Source organism: Nerophis ophidion, linkage group LG21 (assembly GCF_033978795.1).
Source record: "Nerophis ophidion isolate RoL-2023_Sa linkage group LG21, RoL_Noph_v1.0, whole genome shotgun sequence".
Classification (NCBI taxonomy): Eukaryota; Metazoa; Chordata; class Actinopteri; order Syngnathiformes; family Syngnathidae; genus Nerophis; species Nerophis ophidion.
Genome location: NC_084631.1, coordinates 18,577,954 through 18,597,995, shown reverse-complemented (window position 1 = coordinate 18,597,995; position 20,042 = coordinate 18,577,954). Strand labels below are relative to the sequence as shown.

General features: G+C 41.6%; 1 protein-coding gene across 2 annotated transcripts in view; it reads left to right on the top strand.

Annotated features, from left to right (window-relative positions):
• Positions 1–12,026: 12,026 nt before the first annotated feature.
• slc30a8 (solute carrier family 30 member 8) overlaps positions 12,027–20,042 on the top strand; it is a 20,496-nt gene continuing 12,480 nt past the window's right edge. The window contains exon 1 of one of the 2 annotated variants that reach the window (XM_061882073.1): positions 12,027–12,413. In XM_061882073.1, coding sequence (XP_061738057.1) covers positions 12,337–12,413 — 77 coding nt within the window. In that variant the 5' untranslated portion in view covers positions 12,027–12,336. The remainder of the gene's footprint in view (positions 12,414–20,042) is intronic. The other variant, XM_061882072.1, reaches the window with a different exon arrangement.

The following is a 20,042-nucleotide window of genomic DNA, read 5'->3' as shown; positions in this document are numbered from 1 at the left end:
AGAGGGTAGGCAGACCATCAGCCAGTTACTGGATCTTCAACAGTAACTTTCAGTGGCAGGTAGTGCTGTGAATTTCCGCGTTTTAGCGGCAAAAAGTGTGTGTGTGTGTGTGGGGGGGGGGGTATCGGTCCTTCAGGCCATTTTTCTTAAGGGGTTGGCAGGAGGATTAAAGGACGAGCTGGCAGTCCAGGACGAGTGTAATTCGCTTAACTCCTTTATTGATCTATCGATCCGCCTTGAAAATAGAATAAGGGAAAGAGCTAGGGAACGTGAGGAAATGAAGAAGAGGCTCTTTCCCTGCGGCGCCCAACCCAGCTCACCAGACTCCACTCCAGGATGTTTGGAAGCCACGCTACGCTCACAGGCCACGGCCGCCACCTGCTGACGAGCCCATGCAACTGGGACGGGCTCGCCTCACCCCGACAGAGAGACAATGCAGGATGCGAGACAAGCTGTGTCTCTACTGCGACCACGGGGGCCACTTCGTCTCCCGCTCCCCTGAGGCGACAAAAAGACCAGGCTCACCAGTAGAAGGGGGAACTCTGGTGAACCGCATCTCTTCTTCCTTAGCTTCAAGAATCCAAGTACCAGGTACGATTCACAAACTCAAACACACGGTTCCGGTCTAGGTGCTGGAGGACTCCGGGGCCGGCGATAGTTTTATAGACTGTAAATTTGTGAAGGCTCATGACATCTCCTTATACGAACTGTCTTCCCCTACGGAGGTGCACGCTGTAAACAGCCAGCTGTTAGAGCTAGTTACACAAAACTGACCCACTGAAACCAGTACTCTCCAGCAACCATCATGAACACCTAGACTTTACGTCATGTCATCACCTCTTAACTCTGTCATTTTGGGAATTTCTTGGCTCATGCTCCACAATCCGCACATTGATTGGTCCACTGCCACCATCCGTAACTGGAGTCTCTTTACAACTGCGCCATAGATTTGCTTCCGGGTGCTCTTCTCCCCACCAAAATACTTTTTCATTTGTCCAAACTTGAGCGTGAACCCATGGAAAAATACATTACAGAGTCTGTAGCAGCCGGCGTCATTCGCCCATCCTCCTCTCCCGTGGAGGCGGGTTTTGTCTTTTTTAGAAAAGGATAAATCCCTGGGTCCATGCATAGATTACCCTGGTTTAAATGAAATCACAATCAAAACCAAATACCCACTCCCCCTGATTGACTCTGAATTCAGCCCCCTACACACTGCCTGTGTCTTCTCTAAACTAGACCTTTGAATTGCCTATCACCTCATCAGGATTAGAGAAGGGGACAAAGAAAGACAGCATTTAACTCCCACTTAGGGCACTTTAAGTATTTAGTCATTCCCTTCGGACTCACAAACGCACCAGCAGATTTCCAAAGCCTGGTGAACGGTGTGCTACGGGTTCTGCTCAACACAACTGCTTTTGTGTACTTGGATGACATCCTGATTTTCTCAAGTTCTATTGTCCCATGTTTGAGATGCTTTGAAAAGGTTGTTAGAAAACAAATTGTATGTCAAAGCAGAAAAGTGTGAATTTCATGTACCATCAGTAAAATGTCTGGGTTTTGTGGTCGAGAAGGGGCAGCTGGGGGCTGATCATCCAAGGTGGAGGCTGTGAAGGCCCTGTTCTTGTGCACTCAGATCCTAAACTGCAGTTCGTGGTTAAGGTTAATGCCTGGGACTCTGGGGTCGGGCCGTCCTCTCCCAACGCCTACCCTCAGACAACAAGCTCCACCCCTGCGCCTTCTTCACACTCCCGCTGAATGTAACTATGACGTGGGGGACCAAGAACTCCTGGCGGTGGTGCTGGAATTGCAAGAATGGCGACACTGGCTGGAGGGGGCTGCTCAACCCTTCCTTGTATGGACAGATCACAAAAACCTCGCCTATCTCCGTACTGCCCTCCGCCTGAACTCACAGCAGGCCCGCTGGGCCCTGTTCCTGGGCAGATTCCAGTACAGTATCACCTACCGCCCTGGGTCTCCGAACACCAAGCTGGACGCACTCTCCCATCAGTTCGCCCTGGATGGGAGGGAGCCCTCTAAGGAGACCTTCCTGGACCCCGAGTGTGTGCTGAGAGAGGTCCACTGGAGGTCCAAGAAGCCCTTCAGGGACAGACGGTTCCTGACGGATGTCCACCAGCAGAAGTCGGCCCACAATCTGCCAAGTCATCAGTACTCTCCCGGGTGTACACGTCAAAGAGCCTGCCATCCGGGGGTCTACCACAGTCTAGCCCTCATCCAGCAGCGTGATGGTGGCCATCAATGGCTTCTGATGTCCGGACCTTCATCGCTGCGTGCAACGTCATTTTGCTGTAATGAATGACAACATGGGTCTCAAACCCAACTTTTGGACTGCTAAGATAAATAATTAGCCATTCATTGATGTGAAGAAATGCTCAAAAAAGTGGAACAGAATGCAAATCTCCAAATGTTGTTATATTGTTTTAGAGCTAATTTGGTTTCCAGAGTTCCTTAGACTTCAATTTTGGGCCCCCTTGGTAGTTCCTAACAAACTTCTTTATCTGAATGAAGGCTCACTTTTTTTTAATCGACCAAAATGGCGCACTAAAATTTATTTTAGTCGCTTTGTTTTGTCCACCTTTTGGAACAAAGCTTACCAATACCAATGTGTTGTAATGGACGACAACATTGGTCTCCAACTCAACTTTTGGACCAACAAAATAAATAAATAGCCATTCATTCATGTGACACAAAAGCCAAGAGGGAAAGAAAGGACGGCATGGCGCAGCTGGGAGAGTAGCTGTGCCAGCAACCCGAGGGTTCCTGGTTCAATCACCACCTTCTATCATCTCAGTCATGTCCGTTGTATCCTTGAGCAAGACACTTCACCCTTGATCCTGATGGGTCCTGGTTAGCGCCATGCATGGCAGCTCCCGCCATCAGTGTGTGAATTTATGTGAATGGGTGAATGTGGAAATAGTGTCAAAGCACTTTGAGTTCCTTAAAAAAAGGTAGAAAAGCGCTATAGAAGTATAACTCATTTACCATTCATTTATAGAAACACTCAAGAAAGTGGAAGAGCAAGCAATTCTCTAAATATTACATTGTCTTATAGGCACATTATTTTCTGGGGTTTTCCAGAGTTCCCTTTTTGGGCCCCCTCTGGAGTTCCGTTCAACCTTGTCTATTCACACTTACAAACTTATTCTTCATCTAAATCCAGCCTCACTTTTTTTAAATCGACCAAATTAGCACATTGAAAGTTATTTTGTTATTTAGTCATTATTTTTGCGCTAAAGTTTAGCTCCGAGGGCGTCCAATTTCGACAGGGTGGCTCTTTTGGTAGAACCTGAGGGTCCCTGGTTCAATCCCCACCTTCCGTCGTCCTAGTCACCTCCGTTGTGTCCTTGAGCAAGACACTTCACCCCTGCTCCTGATGGGTCGTGGTTAGGACGTTGCATGGCATCTCCCGCCATCAGTGTGTGAATGTGTCTATGAACGGGTGAATGGGTGTATGAATGGGTGAATGCGCTTTGAGTACCTTGAAGGTAGAAAATTGCTATACAAGTATAACCCATTTACCATTGGCACTCAGCATCAAGGGTTGAAATCGTATTACAAGAGAGTACGGCCACGGCCCATACAGACTACAGCTGTGAAATAGATATTTTTTGTTGCGGCCCTCAAGGTGGCGCTGGCGCCCCAACACTGGGCCTACGGTTAAGAAACACAGGTTGAATGGATACATGAAACACTATAAAATATATGAAGTCAACTTGTTGTCCACTCTACTTTAAGTTATCAGGAGGAAATGGGTATCAGGTGTGCATGAAGGTGGCTCCACACCCGCAACCCGAAAACCAACAAAAAGCAGACAGACCTGACAATATCCCTACGCTTTGACAGTGACTACACTATTTGGAATTTTCCCTTGCCTAAAAATGTTTTTCCTAAAAAGATTTTTAACAAGAATAATATATCAATCAATCAATGTTTATTTATATAGCCCTAAATCACAAATGTCTCAAAGGACTGTACAAACCACTACGACTACGACATCCTCGGAAGAACCCACATATGGGCATGGAAAACTCACACCCAGTGGGACGCCAGTGACAATGATGACTCTGAGAACCTTGGACCTCATATGTGGGCAAAAAGTTTAAGTAAAAAAAAAAAATTGGGACATAAAAATGTGAATGCAAAATATTACTACCCTCTAGGACAGAGATGTCAAACTCAAGGCCACAGGGACAAATGTGGCCCGCCACTTCATTTTTTTGGGCCCTTGAAAGCCCGGAAATATGTATCAATACAGTACTGTAACTTGTCTTACTAAATATATTAATTATTTCTATTGGGGGAAAAAACAATACATGTACTCCATTTTTGTGCAAATGATGTTAACTTAAATATTGTCTAATTATGCAAAAATATATAATCAAACATTCAAACCATTTTTTCAATAGAAATAAAGACTAATAATATTGATTTCAAAGCAGGTTATCCATCAAATTGTGCAATGAAAATGCAGCAATAGATTTCATGGTAAAAATTTGAAATTTACTGTGGTTTTTACAGTATTTTTCTCGAATTTTACTGTAATAAACTGTGGTGCCATTTTGGTATTTACAGTAATACACCAAACAATCTAAAACATTTTGAAATGAGGAATAGATCTGGAGTTGATGTAGACTCCAGAGATTTAAGCGTTAAATATAAAATAGATATAGGTATGTATGCCCTGGCAGATCATTATCATCATTTCATGACCCAAGCAAAACACTTTTTTACACATTTATAGTGAAATAAATACACCTACAACTTATTAAATAAAAACATTGAAAAAACTGCAAGAAGCAGCAAAGTTTAGATCCATGAAGGAAAGAACAAAGTGAATGATTGTTTGTAACTGACTACGTTTACATATGCATACAAATTTGTTATTTATTTTAATGAATTAAGTAATGTTTATGACAACCTTTTTCCAAAACACAATATACAGTGTGAGATATAACAGGACAATGCATACGTTTATCATTTCTTTTCAAAACGCTTACAAAAAAGTGGGAACCCAAAAATTTACTGTGGGACCCCATTTTTATGACTTGATGGGGTCCACGGGACCCCATTTTGAAAATTCCTAGCGCCAACACTGCTATCAACAGAGGAGAAAAATTATTTATTTAAATGAATATATTATTTATAAAGCAAGTTTAAGTATCATTGGCAAATTTTCACCTAGTCCCGGCCTTGGCGTGCTGCACGCCTTGGAACGCATATATGTCTTCTCTTTGGAAATTTACAATATGGTCAACCTAGCCATGTTAGCATTTTTTCCCATAACTTGAGTTGATTTATTTTGGAAAATCTTGTTACATTGTTTAATGCATCCAGCGGGGCATCACAACAAAATTAGGCCTAATGATGTGTTAATTCTACGACTGTATATTGGTTGATACCGGAATCGGTAATTAAGAGTTGGACAATATCGGATATCGGCAAAAAAGCCATTATCGTATATCTCATATATATATATATATATATATATATATATATATATATATATATATATATATATATATATATATACATATACATATATATATATATATATGTATATGTGTGTATATATATTTATATATATGTCTATATATATATATATATACACACATATATGTATATATATATATATATATGTGTGTGTTTGTATGTATATATATGTGTGTGTATATATATATATACATATGTATATGTGTGTATATATATTTATATATATGTATGTCTATGTATATATATATATATATACACACACATATATGTATATATATATATATGTGTTTGTATGTATATATGTGTGTGTATATATATATATATGTATATGTGTGTATATATATTTATATATATGTATGTGTGTATATATATATATATATATATATATATATATATATATATATATATATATATATATGTATGTATATGGGCTAAAATTAAATCAAAACAGCCTCTGAAAACACGTGACAGACAGTGAGGAAGAAATAGGAAGTATTTGGAAAGCGGCAGGGCTTCACAGTGGCAGAGGGGTTAGTGCGTCTGCCTCACAATACAAAGGTCCTAAGTTCAATCCCAGGCTCGGGATCTTTCTGTGTGGAGTTTGCATGTTCTCCCCGTGAATGCGTGGGTTCCCTCCGGGTACTCCGGCTTCCTCCCACTTCCAAAGACATGCACCTGGGGATAGGTTGATTTGCAACACTAAATTGGCTTTAGTGTGTGAATGTTGTCTGTCTATCTGTGTTGGCCCTATGATGAGGTGGCGACTTGTCCAGGGTGTACACCGCCTTCCCCCCGATTGTAGCTGAGATAGGCGCCAGCGCCCCCCGCGACCCCAAAAAGGAACAAGCGGTAGAAAATGGATGGATGGATGGAAAGCGGCACTGATACCCTGTGGTGTCCTGGAAGTACTGCAGGTAGACATTTAATATCCTCCATGATATCACAAACACGTCAGTCTTAAAAGACTAAAAAAATCTAATTATGTGGGTTTGGATCAGGGGGTGTCAGTGTGACTTTGTGAAGCCATTTCAGACACCTTTGAATAACAATATATAAATTAATAGATTGATTGTTATTGCTCAGTCATAAATTTAACGGTATGTCTGTCGTTTTGTCGCCATCTTGTGGTAAATATGGGTAATACAGCTCAATCTTTTTACTGGATTGCCTTCAAGCTAAAGAAAATGTATTTGATCAAATTTGCATTACGCATGTGTTTACTGGTTTTACTTACTTTGGGTTCGATTTGAAAATAGACAAAAATAAATAATATAATTATGTGCATCAATAAGCAAAACCTTCCAATACTAGAATACATTATGTTTCAACCACATTGGCAAATTATGAGTACTTAACTGTGATAATACTTGGATGTGAATCCAAAGGCACACGGCTCTTTTTTATGGTTGTCGAACTATGTGGTCAATACGGTAAATGTCGGTATCGACCTAATACCACAAGGCCACTAATGCCAATACCAATACTCTTTTACTTGAAAATATTCATTTTTCCTTTAATTTGTTGGTCCTCATTATACAGCTTACAGGCCTACTGAAACCCACTACTACCGACCACGCAGTCTGATAGTTTATATATCAATTATGAAATATTAACATTGCAACACATGCCAATACGGCCGGTTTAGTTTACTAAATTGCAATTCTAAATTTCTTGCGGAAGTTTCATGCTAAAACGTCGCGGTATGACGACGCGTGCGCGTGACGTCACGCGTTATAGAGGACATTTTGTTCCAGCACCGTTCACATCTATAAGTCGTCTGTTTTCATCACATAATTCCACAGTATTGTGGACATCTGTGTTGCTGAATCTTTTGCAATTTGTTCATTTAATAATGGAGACGTCAAAGAAGAAAGCTGTAGGTGGGAAGCGGTGTATTGCGGCCGGCTGTAGCAACACAAACACAGCCAGTGTTTCCTTGTTAACATTCCCAAAAGATGACGGTAAAGCTTTACTATGGAACTGAGTGGTCAAGCCAACATGGTTCCCTACCACACGTCAACCGGCGGGTTTCGGTGAGAAAATTGTGGTAATAAGTAGGCTCTTGCCGTAGACATGAGCGGAGAGCTTGCGTCGTTCCTCCTGCACTTGTCAAAGAGGCAGCTGCGACTCTTTTGCCTCCTCCGACCGGCCGCCCCCGACCGTCGGATGCTTCCACCGTGGAGGAAGGGGGGGGAGGGGGGGAATCTCAACCCAGCTGCCTTCGCCTTGTCGAGAAAACGTGGCTTCCTTTGGAGACACTGGCGTTCACCACACCCGTTGCCACACCCCTCCGACTTTCAGGCTTTACAGGTACGACCATATAATCTCACTAAAACACTAGTAACACAATAAGCAGATAAGGGATTTTCCAGAATTATCCTAGTAAATGTGTCTAATAACATCTGAATCGCTCTGCCGTCTATTTTATTTTTCTTCCTAGTCCTTCACTCTCACTTTCTTAAACCACTAATCTTTCATCCTCGCTCAAATTAATGGGGAAATCGTCGCTTTCTTGGTCCAAATCGCTCTCGCTGCTGGTGGCCATGATTGTAAACAATGTTCAGATGTGAGGAGCTCCACAACCCGTGACGTCACGCACACATCGTCTGCTACTTCCGGTACAGGCAAAGCTTTTTTATTAGCGACCAAAAGTTGCGAACTTTATCATCTATCTTCTCTACTAAATCCTTTCAGCAAAAGTATGGCAATATTGCGAAATGATCACGTATGACACATAGAATGGACCTGCTATCCCCGTTTAAATAAGAAAATCTCATTTGAGTAGGCCTTTTAGTACTTTTAACCTGTTACAATAACAAAACAATAAAATAATTTTTTTACGTTCAATATGTTCAGCAAAATTAGGTAAATAGTATAAAATAAATAATGTAGAATACAACACAACATTAAAAAAGGCGAGGTAGTCAGTGGAAAGGACTCGACTGCATTGTGGTGCTGCAGTGTTACTTTACTATCAGGCTTTTATTTGAATGGCCTGACTTTATTGTCTACATCAGTGTTTTTCAACCTTTTTTGAGCCGAGGCACATTTTTTGTGTCGAAAAAATCCAGAGGCACACCACTAGCAGAAATCATTAAAAAACTAAACTCAGTCGACAGTAAAAAGTTGTCGCAATTGTTAGATATGACTTTAAACCATAACCAAGCTTGCATCATTATAGCTCTTGTCTCAAAGTAGGTGTACGGTCACCCCCTGTCACATCACCCCCTTAGTTATTCTGAGTTTTCTGCTGTTTTACTGTGTGTAGTTTTATTTCTTGTCTTGCGCTCCTATTTTGGTGGCTTTTTCTCTTTTTTTGATATTTTCCTGTAGCAGTTTCATGTCTTCCTTTGAGCGATATTTCCCGGATCTAATTTGTTTTAGCAATCAAGTAAATTTCTGGTTTTTTATCTTTCTTTGTGGGGACATTGTTAATTGTCATGTCATGTTCAGCTGTACTTTGTGGACACCGTCTTTGCTCCACAGTAAGTCTTTGCTGTCGTCCAGCATTCTGTTTCTGTTTACTTTGTAGCCAGTTCAGTTTTAGTTTCATTCTGCATAACCTTCTCTAAGCTTCAATGCCTTTTCTTAGGGGCACTCACCTTTTGTTTAGTTTTGGATTAAGAATTAGACACTTTTTTACTCTGTCATTCCGTTGTGCATTTCTTTTCCTTTTACGGAAGGGTTTTTGTAGAGAATAGGTGATGAAAAAAACCACTTAATTGAACGGTTTAAAAGAGGAGAAAACACGAAAAAAATGAAAATTCTATTTTGACTCTTTAAATTTCAAAATTCAACCGGCTGCCACCTACTGATATGGAAGAGTATTACACACGGTTACTCTGCCACGCTCTAGACAGCACCAACACTCAATAACTATACATAATTTGCAGACTATAATTACTGGTTTGCAAAAAATATTTTAACCAAAATAGGGGAAATTACATAGTCCCCCACAGCACACCAGACTATCTCACGGCACACTAATGTGCTGCGGCACTACTACAATGTTGCCCGAGTGTTGCCGAGTGGACGGGGCGCTCCGACAGTATCGAAGAGGATTTGTAGTTTAACATCCATCCATCCATTTCCCACCGGTTGTCTCATGTAAGTAAAAAGATATATAGGGAAACATAAGGATTGACAGGTATGGCAAAAAAACATATATATATTTGAAAATAAACATAGAGAGAACCAGTGGCGGGCTGTGCGTTTCCCACCTAGGCCTTCAGTGATGTCCGACTTTAATGATTACCTCTCAAAATATCATAATTTTAGTCACCACATGACTATTGCTGGAGAAATACTATACAGAAACACATCTACGCACTACTGGGCATTGTACAAAACAGGTTATTTTCTGGCACATTTAAAAATCAATAAACCCGTATCAGTAATTAAAACATATCTTATGTGGTACTGTCAAAATCAAAATGACAAAAAACATATTAAATGTGAAAAAATTACGAAACAATGTATCTGCACTCACATTTCATCAACAGCTGAGCTAGCTTCCGTGGTTGCCTGACATGGTCTCAGAAGATGTAGTTTCTCTTTAAATATCCTTCTTGAAAATGGCCTTGCAAATATATGTGATGTCTTGTCTAATCATAAAAGATTCAGATGACGGGCGTTGGCTGACTTCTTAAAGGTTACTCCACAGCGTGCTCATCAAAAACATCCCGCTGCCGGCATGTCTACATTCAACCTAAACGGGGCTACTAAGCATGCTCTTCACTCCAGTGGCATGCTGGGTAATGGAGTTCTTTAGTTACCTAGCTCACAACATCACTATATATATATTTACCTTAGGCTATCTAGAAGGGCAGCACGGTGGAAGAGTGTGTCTGCCTCACAATATGATGGTCCTGAGCAGTCCTGGGTTCAATCCCAGGCTTGGGATCTTTCTGTGTGGAGTTTGCATGTTCTCCCCGTGATTGCGTGGGTTCCCTCCGGGTACTCTGGCTTCCTCGCACTTCCAAAAACATGCACCTGGGGATAGGTTGATTGGCAACACGGAATCGGCCCTAATGTGTGAATGTGAGTGTGAATGTTGTCTATCTATCTGTGTTGGCCCTGCGATGAGGTGGCGACTTGTCCAGGGTGTACCCCGCCTACCGTCCGAATGCAGCTGAGATAGGCGCCAGCGACCCACCGTGACCCCAAAGAGGAAAAGCGGTAGAAAATGGATGGATGGATGGATATCTAGAAGACCTTACCGACAACAACTCGTGATCTGATTGGCTACCGCAACTGTCTGTCAAATTAAAGTTAAAGTACCAATGATTGTCACACACAAACTAGGTGTGGTGAAATTTGTTTTCTGCATTTGACACATCCCCTTGATCACCCCCTAAGAAGTGAGGGGAGCAGTGGCCAGCAGCGGTGCCGCACCCGGGAATCATTTATGGGGATTAAACCCCCAATTCCAACCCTTGATGCTGAGTGCCATTTTTATAGTCTTTGGTATGACTAGGCCGGGGTTTGAACTCACAACCTACCGATCTCAGGGCGGACACTCTAACCACTAGGCCAGTGGTCCTCAAATGGGGGTATGCGTACCCCTGGGGGTACTTGAAGGTATGCCAAGGGGTACGTGAGATTTTTCAAAAATATTCTAAAAATAGCAACAATTCAGAAATCCTTTATAAATATATTCATTGAATAATACTTCAACAAAATATGAATGTAATAAGAAATGCAACAATGCAATACTCAGTGTTGACAGCTAGATTTTTTTGTGGATATGTTCCATAAATATTGATGTTAAAGATTTCTTTTTTTTTGTGAAGAAATGTTTAGAATTAAGTGTATGAATCCAGATAGATCTCTATTACAATCCCCAAAGAGGGCACTTTAAGTTGATGATTACTTCTATGTGTAGAAATCTTTATTTATAATTGAATCGCTTGTTTATTTTTCAACAACTTTTTAGTTATTTTTAATATCTTTTTTTCCAAATAGTTCAAGAAAGACCACTACAAATCAGCAATATTTTGAACTGTTATACAATTTAATAAATCAGAAACTGATGACATAGTGCTGTATTTTACTTCTTTATTTCTTTTTTTCAACCAAAAATGCTTTGCTCTGATTAGGGGGTACTTGAATTAAAAACATGTTGACGGGGGGTACATCACTGAAAAAACGTTGAGAACCACTGCACTAGGCATACATAAAATGCATGTGTCCGTTCCCTTACAGTGCATAGAATCCTGCATTGCTGATTCTGAAGGCTCTGGGCAGATTTGGTACAGCATGGCAACATAAGTTAGCTGAATTCTGATTGGATAAAAAAATATATAACGTAAAAACAACAGCGCTGGAAGGAGCATAATATGACATATTTTTAGATATTCAGGGAAATTAACTTAAATATTACTTTTATCTTTACTTATGATCATGATTTCTGATTATGTCTGGAGAGAACTAAACATGGTATCGATACATCGATATTGGTATTGACCCGCCCCCTTATTTCACAATTAACCGCTAAAGTAACTTCTACTGCATGTGGACCCCGCAGTCAAGACCACATATGGGTTGCATACCAACATTTAATACGTTTTATCCCATTTATACTTTTGTTTGATAGGAAAAAAAAGTCGCTGCAAGCGCCACCGTTTTGCACACGGTGCCGCAGTCACAAGATGAATCTTCCATTCAGCTTTTTGCACACCGGCTGCCCGCACGCGAAGTGTGCAGACAGCAGCTCCAGTAACTTTCATCGCCTTTTAAAGTCAAGACGCTTCTTTTTATTGTCGTTTTTCTTTTCTTTTCTCTCCCAATTGAGGAATTCATTTCCGCTGTGACCTTCACCTTGTCATCATGCTCAAATCCAACAAGGACCCTGAGAGGTCTCACCTGGTGACTGATGTAAAAAGCACCTACTCCAACTCAGGACGGTAAGACTTTTCATTTATTACAGTTTATTAAAAGAAAAAAAAAAGAAGTTCATATTCGACCCAAACTTTAAGCAGTTTAACCATGACTGTAGTCAGTAGTTAATTGAATGGCAGTTTTGAGACCTTTGTGACGTACTTAGTCGTCTTGTTATCTGCAGTAGGAGTTTAAAATGGGTACAGTCTTTTTTTTCTACTTAAGTTCCTTTTTTTTTTCACACGGAACTAAAGCGTGCGGGCATTAGCAGTGTGCAAACATCAGTCCACTCACCACTGTATCAGCCCACGGCTCTTTTGCACGCTGCCACTCGCTCAAAAGCGACACGGTTAGCATGTTCTACTCATCCGCAGATTCGTCACTTTTCGATTGATGTCGTATAAAAACTAAATATACGTCACATTAGTGACGCTCACACGGCGTGGTGTTTTATGTAAAAAAATAAAAATGTATATATTTTAACTTACTTTTAACTTTTATTTAGATTTGTGGAAAGTGGTAGCAATAAATAACTTTCCAGCTCACCTTGCCTTGACCCTAAATGAGGACAGGCTGTATCCGTGCAGCCAGACGGTAAATGACAACATTATCTTACCGGTAGGGCTGGGCGATATGGCCTTTTTTTAATATCGCGATATTTTTTGGCCATATCGCGATATACGATATACATTACGATATTTTGCCTTGGCCTTGAATAAACACTTTATGCATATAATCACAGCAGAATGATGATTATATGTGTCTACATTAAAACATTCTTCTTCATACGGCATTAAAGGCCCACTGAAATTAGATTTTCTTATTTAAACGGGGATAGCAGGTCCATTCTATGTGTCATACTTGATCATTTCGCGATATTGCCATATTTTTGCTAATTTTGCTGAAAGGATTTAGTAGAGAACATCCACGATAAAGTTCGCATCTTTCGGTGCTAAGAAAAAGCCCTGCCTCTACCGGAAGTGGCAGACGATGACGTCACATGTTGATGGCTCCTCACATCACATTGATTTTAAAGGGAGCCTCCAACAAAAAGAGCTATTCGGACCGAGAAAATGTCAATTTCCCTATTAATTTTAGCAAGGATGAAAGATTCATGTTTAAAGGTATTGATAGCGACGGACTACATAAAAAAAAAAAAACGCGATTGCGTTGATACTGATTCATATGTTTTTAGAGACATTTACTAGGATAATTCTGGGAAATCCCTTATCTTTCTATTTTGTTGCTAGTGTTTTAGTGAGTTTAACAGTACCTGATAGTCGGAGGTGTACGTCCATGGCCGGGTGTTGATGCGCAGTGTCTCAGGGAAGTCGACGGCAGCTTTATGGGCGGCACAAGCTCAGCTGATATCCAGTAAAAAGCGACTTTTTTACCACAATTTTCTCACCGAAACCTGCTGGTTGACATTCGGTTGGGATCCATGTCCGCTCTGATCCATAGTAAAGTTTCACCTCCGTGAATTTTAAACAAGGAATCACCGTGGGTTTTTGTGGCTTAAGGCTAAAGCTTCCCAACTCCATCTTTCTACTTTGACTCCTCCAATATTAATTGAACAAATTGCAAAAGATTCATCAAAATACTGTGTAATTATGCCGTTAAAGCAGACGAATTTTAGCTGTGTGTGTGCGCAGCGCTCATATTTCTAACAGTCCGTGACGTCAAGCGTACACGTCATCATTATGTGGCGTTTTCAAGAAAAAACTCAGCGGGAAATGTAAAATTGCAATTTAGTAAACTAAAAAGGCCGTATTGGCATGTGTTGCAATGTTAATATTTCATCATTGATATATAAACTATCAGACTGCGGGGTGGGTAGTAGTGGGTTTCAGTAGGCCTTTAATATATGCTACTTTTAAACTTTCATGCAGAGAGGTAAATTACAACTAAGTCAATTGACCAAAAGTGTATTTATTAAAGTTATTAAGCAATGGCACAAACATCCATCCATCCATCTTCTTTTGCTTATCCGAGGTCGGGTCGCGGGGGCAACAGCCAAAGCAGGGAAACCCAGACTTCCCTCTCCCCAGCCACTTCGTCTAGCTCTTCCCGGGGGATCCCGAGGCGTTCCCAGGCCAGCCGGGAGACATAGTCTTCCCAACGTGTCCTGGGTCTTCCCCGTGGCCTCCTACCGGTTGGACGTGCCCTAAACACCTCCCTACGGAGGCGTTCGGGTGGCATCCTGACCAGATGCCCGAACCACCTCATCTGGCTCCTCTCGATGTGAAGGAGCAGCGGCTTTACTTTGAGTTCCTCCCGGATGACAGAGCTTCTCACCCTATCTCTAAGGGAGAGCCCCGCCACCCGGCGGAGGAAACTCATTTCGGCCGCTTGTACCCGTGATCTTATCCTTTCGGTCATGACCCAAAGCTCATGACCATAGGTGAGGATGGGAACGTAGATCGACCGGTAAATTGAGAGCTTTGCCTTCCGGCTCAGCTCCTTCTTCACCCCAACGGATCGGTACATCCGCATTACTGAAGACGCCGCACCGATCCGCCTGTCGATCTCACGATCCACTCTTCCCTCACTTGTGAACAAGACTCCTAGGTACTTGAACTCCTCCACTTGGGGCAGGGTCTCCTCCCCAACCCGGAGATGGCATTCCACCCTTTTCCGGGAGAGAACCATGGACTCTGACTTGGAGGTGTTGATTCTCATTCCGGTCGCTTCACACTCTGCTGCAAACTGATCCAGTGAGAGCTGAAGATCCCGGTCAGATGAAACCATCAGGACCACATCATCTGCAAAAAGCAGAGACCTAATCCTGCGGTCACCAAACCGGAACCCCTCAACGCCTTGACTGCGCCTAGAAATTCTGTCCATAAAAATTATGAACAGAATCGGTCACAAAGGACAGCCTTGGTGGGGTCGAACCCTCACTGGAAATGTGTTCGACTTACTGCCGGCAATGCGGACCAAGCTCTGGCACTGATCGTACAGGGAGCGGACCGCCACAATAAGACAGTCCGATACCCCATACTCTCTGAGCACTCCCCACAGGACTTCCCGAGGGACACGGTCGAATGCCTTCTCCAAGTCCACAAAGCACATGTAGACTGGTTGGGCAAACTCCCATGCACCCTCGAGAACCCTGCCGAGAGTATAGAGCTGGTCCACAGTTCCACGACCAGGACGAAAACAACACTGTTCTTCCTGAACCCGAGGTTCGACTATCCGGCGTAGCCTCCTCTCCAGTACACTTGAATAAACCTTACCGGGAAGGCTGAGGAGTGTGATCCCACAATAGTTGGAACACACCCTCCGGTCCCCCTTCTTAAAGAGAGGAACCACCACTCCGGTCTGCCAATCCAGAGGTACCGCCCCCGATGTCCACGCGATGCTGCAAAGTCTTGTCAACCAAGACAGCCCCACAGCATCCAGAGCCTTAAGGAACTCTGTGCGGATCTCATCCACCCCCGGGGCCTTGCCATCGAGGAGCTTTTTAACTACCTCAGCGACCTCAGCCCCAGAATTAGGAGAGTCCACCACAGATTCCCCAGGCACTGCTTCCTCATAGGAAGACATGTTGGTCTTCATTCTCTAGCGAGTGACTTTACAAATGATGCTACATATAAGCAGTGATGCTACTTTTTATAGCAACACTTTTGCCCCACGCTTGACAAATTACGGTTGTCTGTTCGACATATTCCCACTTGAAGCCGAACCACCGCCAGACGATGGAAACCCTTCTGTTTTTATTGGGAATTAAGTCTTCCTTCATTTGTTACCAGATCCGCACCTTCTTTCTCTCGTATTCCCAGCTAACGTAGGTCAGTCCGCTACCTCTCTGCTGGGCGAGGGTGGTCACGTATGTGACGTATGACGTGACAGTTTGTGACGTATGTAAGAATGTGCGCCTACTTGTCTGTGAGAAGGAGATAGGAAAGAGTGAGAAGAGCCTGAAGTGTAATGCCCGCAGCTAAAAGCAACTGCGTGAGAACTTATACTCGAATATTACAATATAGTCATTTTCTATATCGCTATTTTCAAACCCGCGAAATATCGGATATATATCGATATATACGTACCGGAAGCTTAAATAATCGTATTTTAGTCTGCTCCGGTAAAATATCACCACATACCGAGATATTCTAGCGTTTACTAAAACACTTTTTTACCTTTTTTTAAAAACAAGGACAACATTGATGAATTGATTAATGTGGACCCCGACTTAAACAATGTGAAAAACTTATTCAGGTGTTACCATTTAGTGGTTGATTGTACGGAATATTTACTGTACTGTGCAATTTTCTAATAAAAGTTTCAATCAATCAATCAATCTATAAATCAAGAAGTTGCTTTTGGCTTAACAGCGCCCCCATCTGGCTGTTAAGAGGCACGTGAGACAATGCAAAGCAACTTTGAAGTTCACCTTTTGATCCTAATGAAGGATCATCCGTCCATTTTCTACCGCTTGTCCCTTTCGGGGTCGCAGGGCGTGCTGGAGCCTATCTCTGCTGCGTTCATGTGGAAGGCGGCATACACCCTGGACAAGTCGCCATCTCATCGCAGGGTCAACACAGATAGACAGACAACATTCACACTCACATTCACACACTAGGGCCCATTTAGTGTCATGTGTATATAAAATCATGAATAATTCCTTATTTTGTACATTCGTTATGTTGTAATGTTTAGTAGTCACCCAATTGAGATGTTAGTCGTGTTGTGCCAAGTATTGCTCTGGTCTTGACTTAGCATGACTTTACCATGAATTGGTTAACGTGGACGTCGGCTTAAACAAGTTGAAAAACTTATTTGGGCGTTACCATTTAGTGGTCAATTGTACGGAATATGTACTGTACTGTGCAATCTACTAATAGGTCTCAATTAGGGATGCACCGAAATGAAAATTTGTGGCCGAAGCCGAATAAAATTTAAACGCTTGGCCGAAGGCCGAATACCGAATAATGAATGCAGTTTTTCACAATTGTTTTTATATTGCATAAATAGCCTAGAATAAATATTTAGACATGTTTTTCAAATAAAGTATTTTTTTATTGAATATTGACATTTTTTTAATATTCCAGTAGCCTTTGCTTTTCGAAAAAAGCACAAAGTTTTTCATTTATATTAGGCCTTCAAACAAAACATGCATTCCAAAAAAAAATAAAGTGCATTAAAGTGGATAAACCCACAAAAAATGAATTATTGTCCTTTTGGCAAAAGTCTGCTTAGCCACAGTAGATATGCTAATAATGTAAACAGAAGGCTCAAGTAAATCTCAATTAAGTGTGTGCTTGTAACCTCTCACACTTATACAGGTAGCCTACACAACAGGCTAATAATGTAAACAGAGGCCCCACTAAATCTCAATAAGTGTGTGCTTGTAACCTCATACACTTATACAGGTACACAACATATCCCAACGTCACCGCGTCACTGCACGTTGGTTGATTGCGTCACCGGGTCAAAAAATTGCGTCACACGCCACTATTCGGCCTTGTTTTTAACTCAATCCACCGAAGGCCGAATGTGGCTTTTTTTTGCCATATTCGGCCAAATATATTCGGTTACCGATTAATCGGTGCATCCCTAGTCTCAATCAATCAGCAGACTTTGTTAGTGTATTGTAGTGTCCGGCTTCGTTGAATTTGTGTGCACAATTAAGTATTGTTTTAAAAGGCTAACAATGCATCCTTTTTATTGCTGTTATAGGCTCCACCACCCCCCCGCCACCCCAAAAGGGACAAGCGTTAGAAAATGGATGGATGGATAGACTGTAAGCATGTGGGGCTGTCTTTGTAAACATGCATTTATTAAAACATCAAATGGTGGCCAACATACCGTGCTGGATTACCTGGTTTTAATCAGTCAGAACATTAGTGTAATTATTTAAAAATACATTTTGTTCTCTGCGGATTCTGGCAAAGTAGATAAAGGGCTTTCCTAGTTTTTTTTGTGCAACAATGTCACCACAGAAGAGAGCGGTGATAAACATAGAACTGTATAATTTAAGATTGACACTGTATACAATACACTGAATTGAATAAATAAGATACCTCACAAAGTATTTTTTTGTAAAAGTTTGAATTTTAAATAATTTACTTTATAACTAGAACACTTCAAAGGCTTTTGCAAATCTAGCATCATGATATTTAACTAGAATATTTTTCGGACTAAAAGGCGACCCTAAAATTCCTTGAATTTTCTCAAAAATCGACCGTGCGCCTAATGTACGGAATAATTCTGGTTGTGCTTACCGACCTCAAAGCAATTTTATGTGGTACATGGTGTAATAAGTATGACCAGTAGATGGCAGTCACACATACGAGATATGTGTGACTGCCATTTTAAAACTTTAATGTTCATTGAAAATATAGAACATTACACACGGCACTCAAAAATCTGTCAAAATGTTTTAGTATGACTTTGAAGCCACACCGCTTGATGGATTGTCGGCCTATTACGGCTACCATAGTAAGAGATACAAGTACTACTATGGTTTGTGAATAAGGACCGCAAAATGGCACCCATTGGCAGACCTATTACCTGGTGTTTTTTGTCACAATATTATGCAAAACCAACTTTTCTTACCTTGTGGTACCTGCTGATGTGTATTTGAGATCTGCTTAAGCCCTGAAAATTTGTGCACGTCTGCCACTGTAGTCCGTGCCGATACCGTAGTTGATGAGCTTCTTCTTTTTCTCTATCGCCTTGTTATGGGACATTCATTCTCTGCTGTGGCCATATCCAATATAAAGTAGCGTAAAGTTCTAACTTATATCTCGCTATGGAAGTGCTAAAAACTACCAGTGCATTGAGTTTACATAATTCACCCAAGGAACTTTAGTTATTAGAGGGTTCTGGTCGGACGGTTTTTCACGGGACACATTTACGGCATTGTTGTTGCACTAGTGAGCCACGAATGAGGAGATTCTTCTCTGTTATTGATATAAGTAAAGTCTGAATGTTATAAAACAGCTTCATCTTTTGACATTTCTTCCACCCCTGTGCTTGCACGCTACACCGCTACAACAAACCTCCCAGGGGGTGAACAAGGGGATGGGTCAAATGCAGAAGACTAATTTCGCCACACCTAGTGTGTGTGTGACAATCATTGGTACTTTAACTTTAAAGGCCTACTGAAACCCACTACTACAGACCACGCAGTCTGATAGTTTATATATCAATGATAAAATCTTAACATTGCAACACATGCCAATACGGCCTATTTAGTTTACTAAATTGCAATTTTTAATTTCCCGCGGAGTTTCTTGTTGAAAACGTCGCGGAATGATGACGCGTATGATGACGTGTGTTTGTGACGTGTTTGATTGGAGGGGACATATTAGCCCAGCACCACTTGCGGCTAAAAGTCGTCTCTTTTCATCGCATAAGTACACAGTAATTTGGACATCTGTGTTGCTGAATCTTTTGCAATTTGTTCAATTAATAATGGAGATGTCAAATTAGAATGCCGTTTGTGGAAAGCGGTGGATTTCAGCTGCCTTTAGCAACCGAGACACAGCCTCTGTTTCTTTGTTTGTTGTGAAGCTTTAACACAGAGCAGTCAAGCGAACATGTTTGTCTACGTCAACCAGCAAGTTTTTGGATGGGAAAATTGTGATATTAAGTCGACTCTTACCGGAGACATCAGTGGATTATGCGTCCTCCTGCAGCAGCTGTCAAAA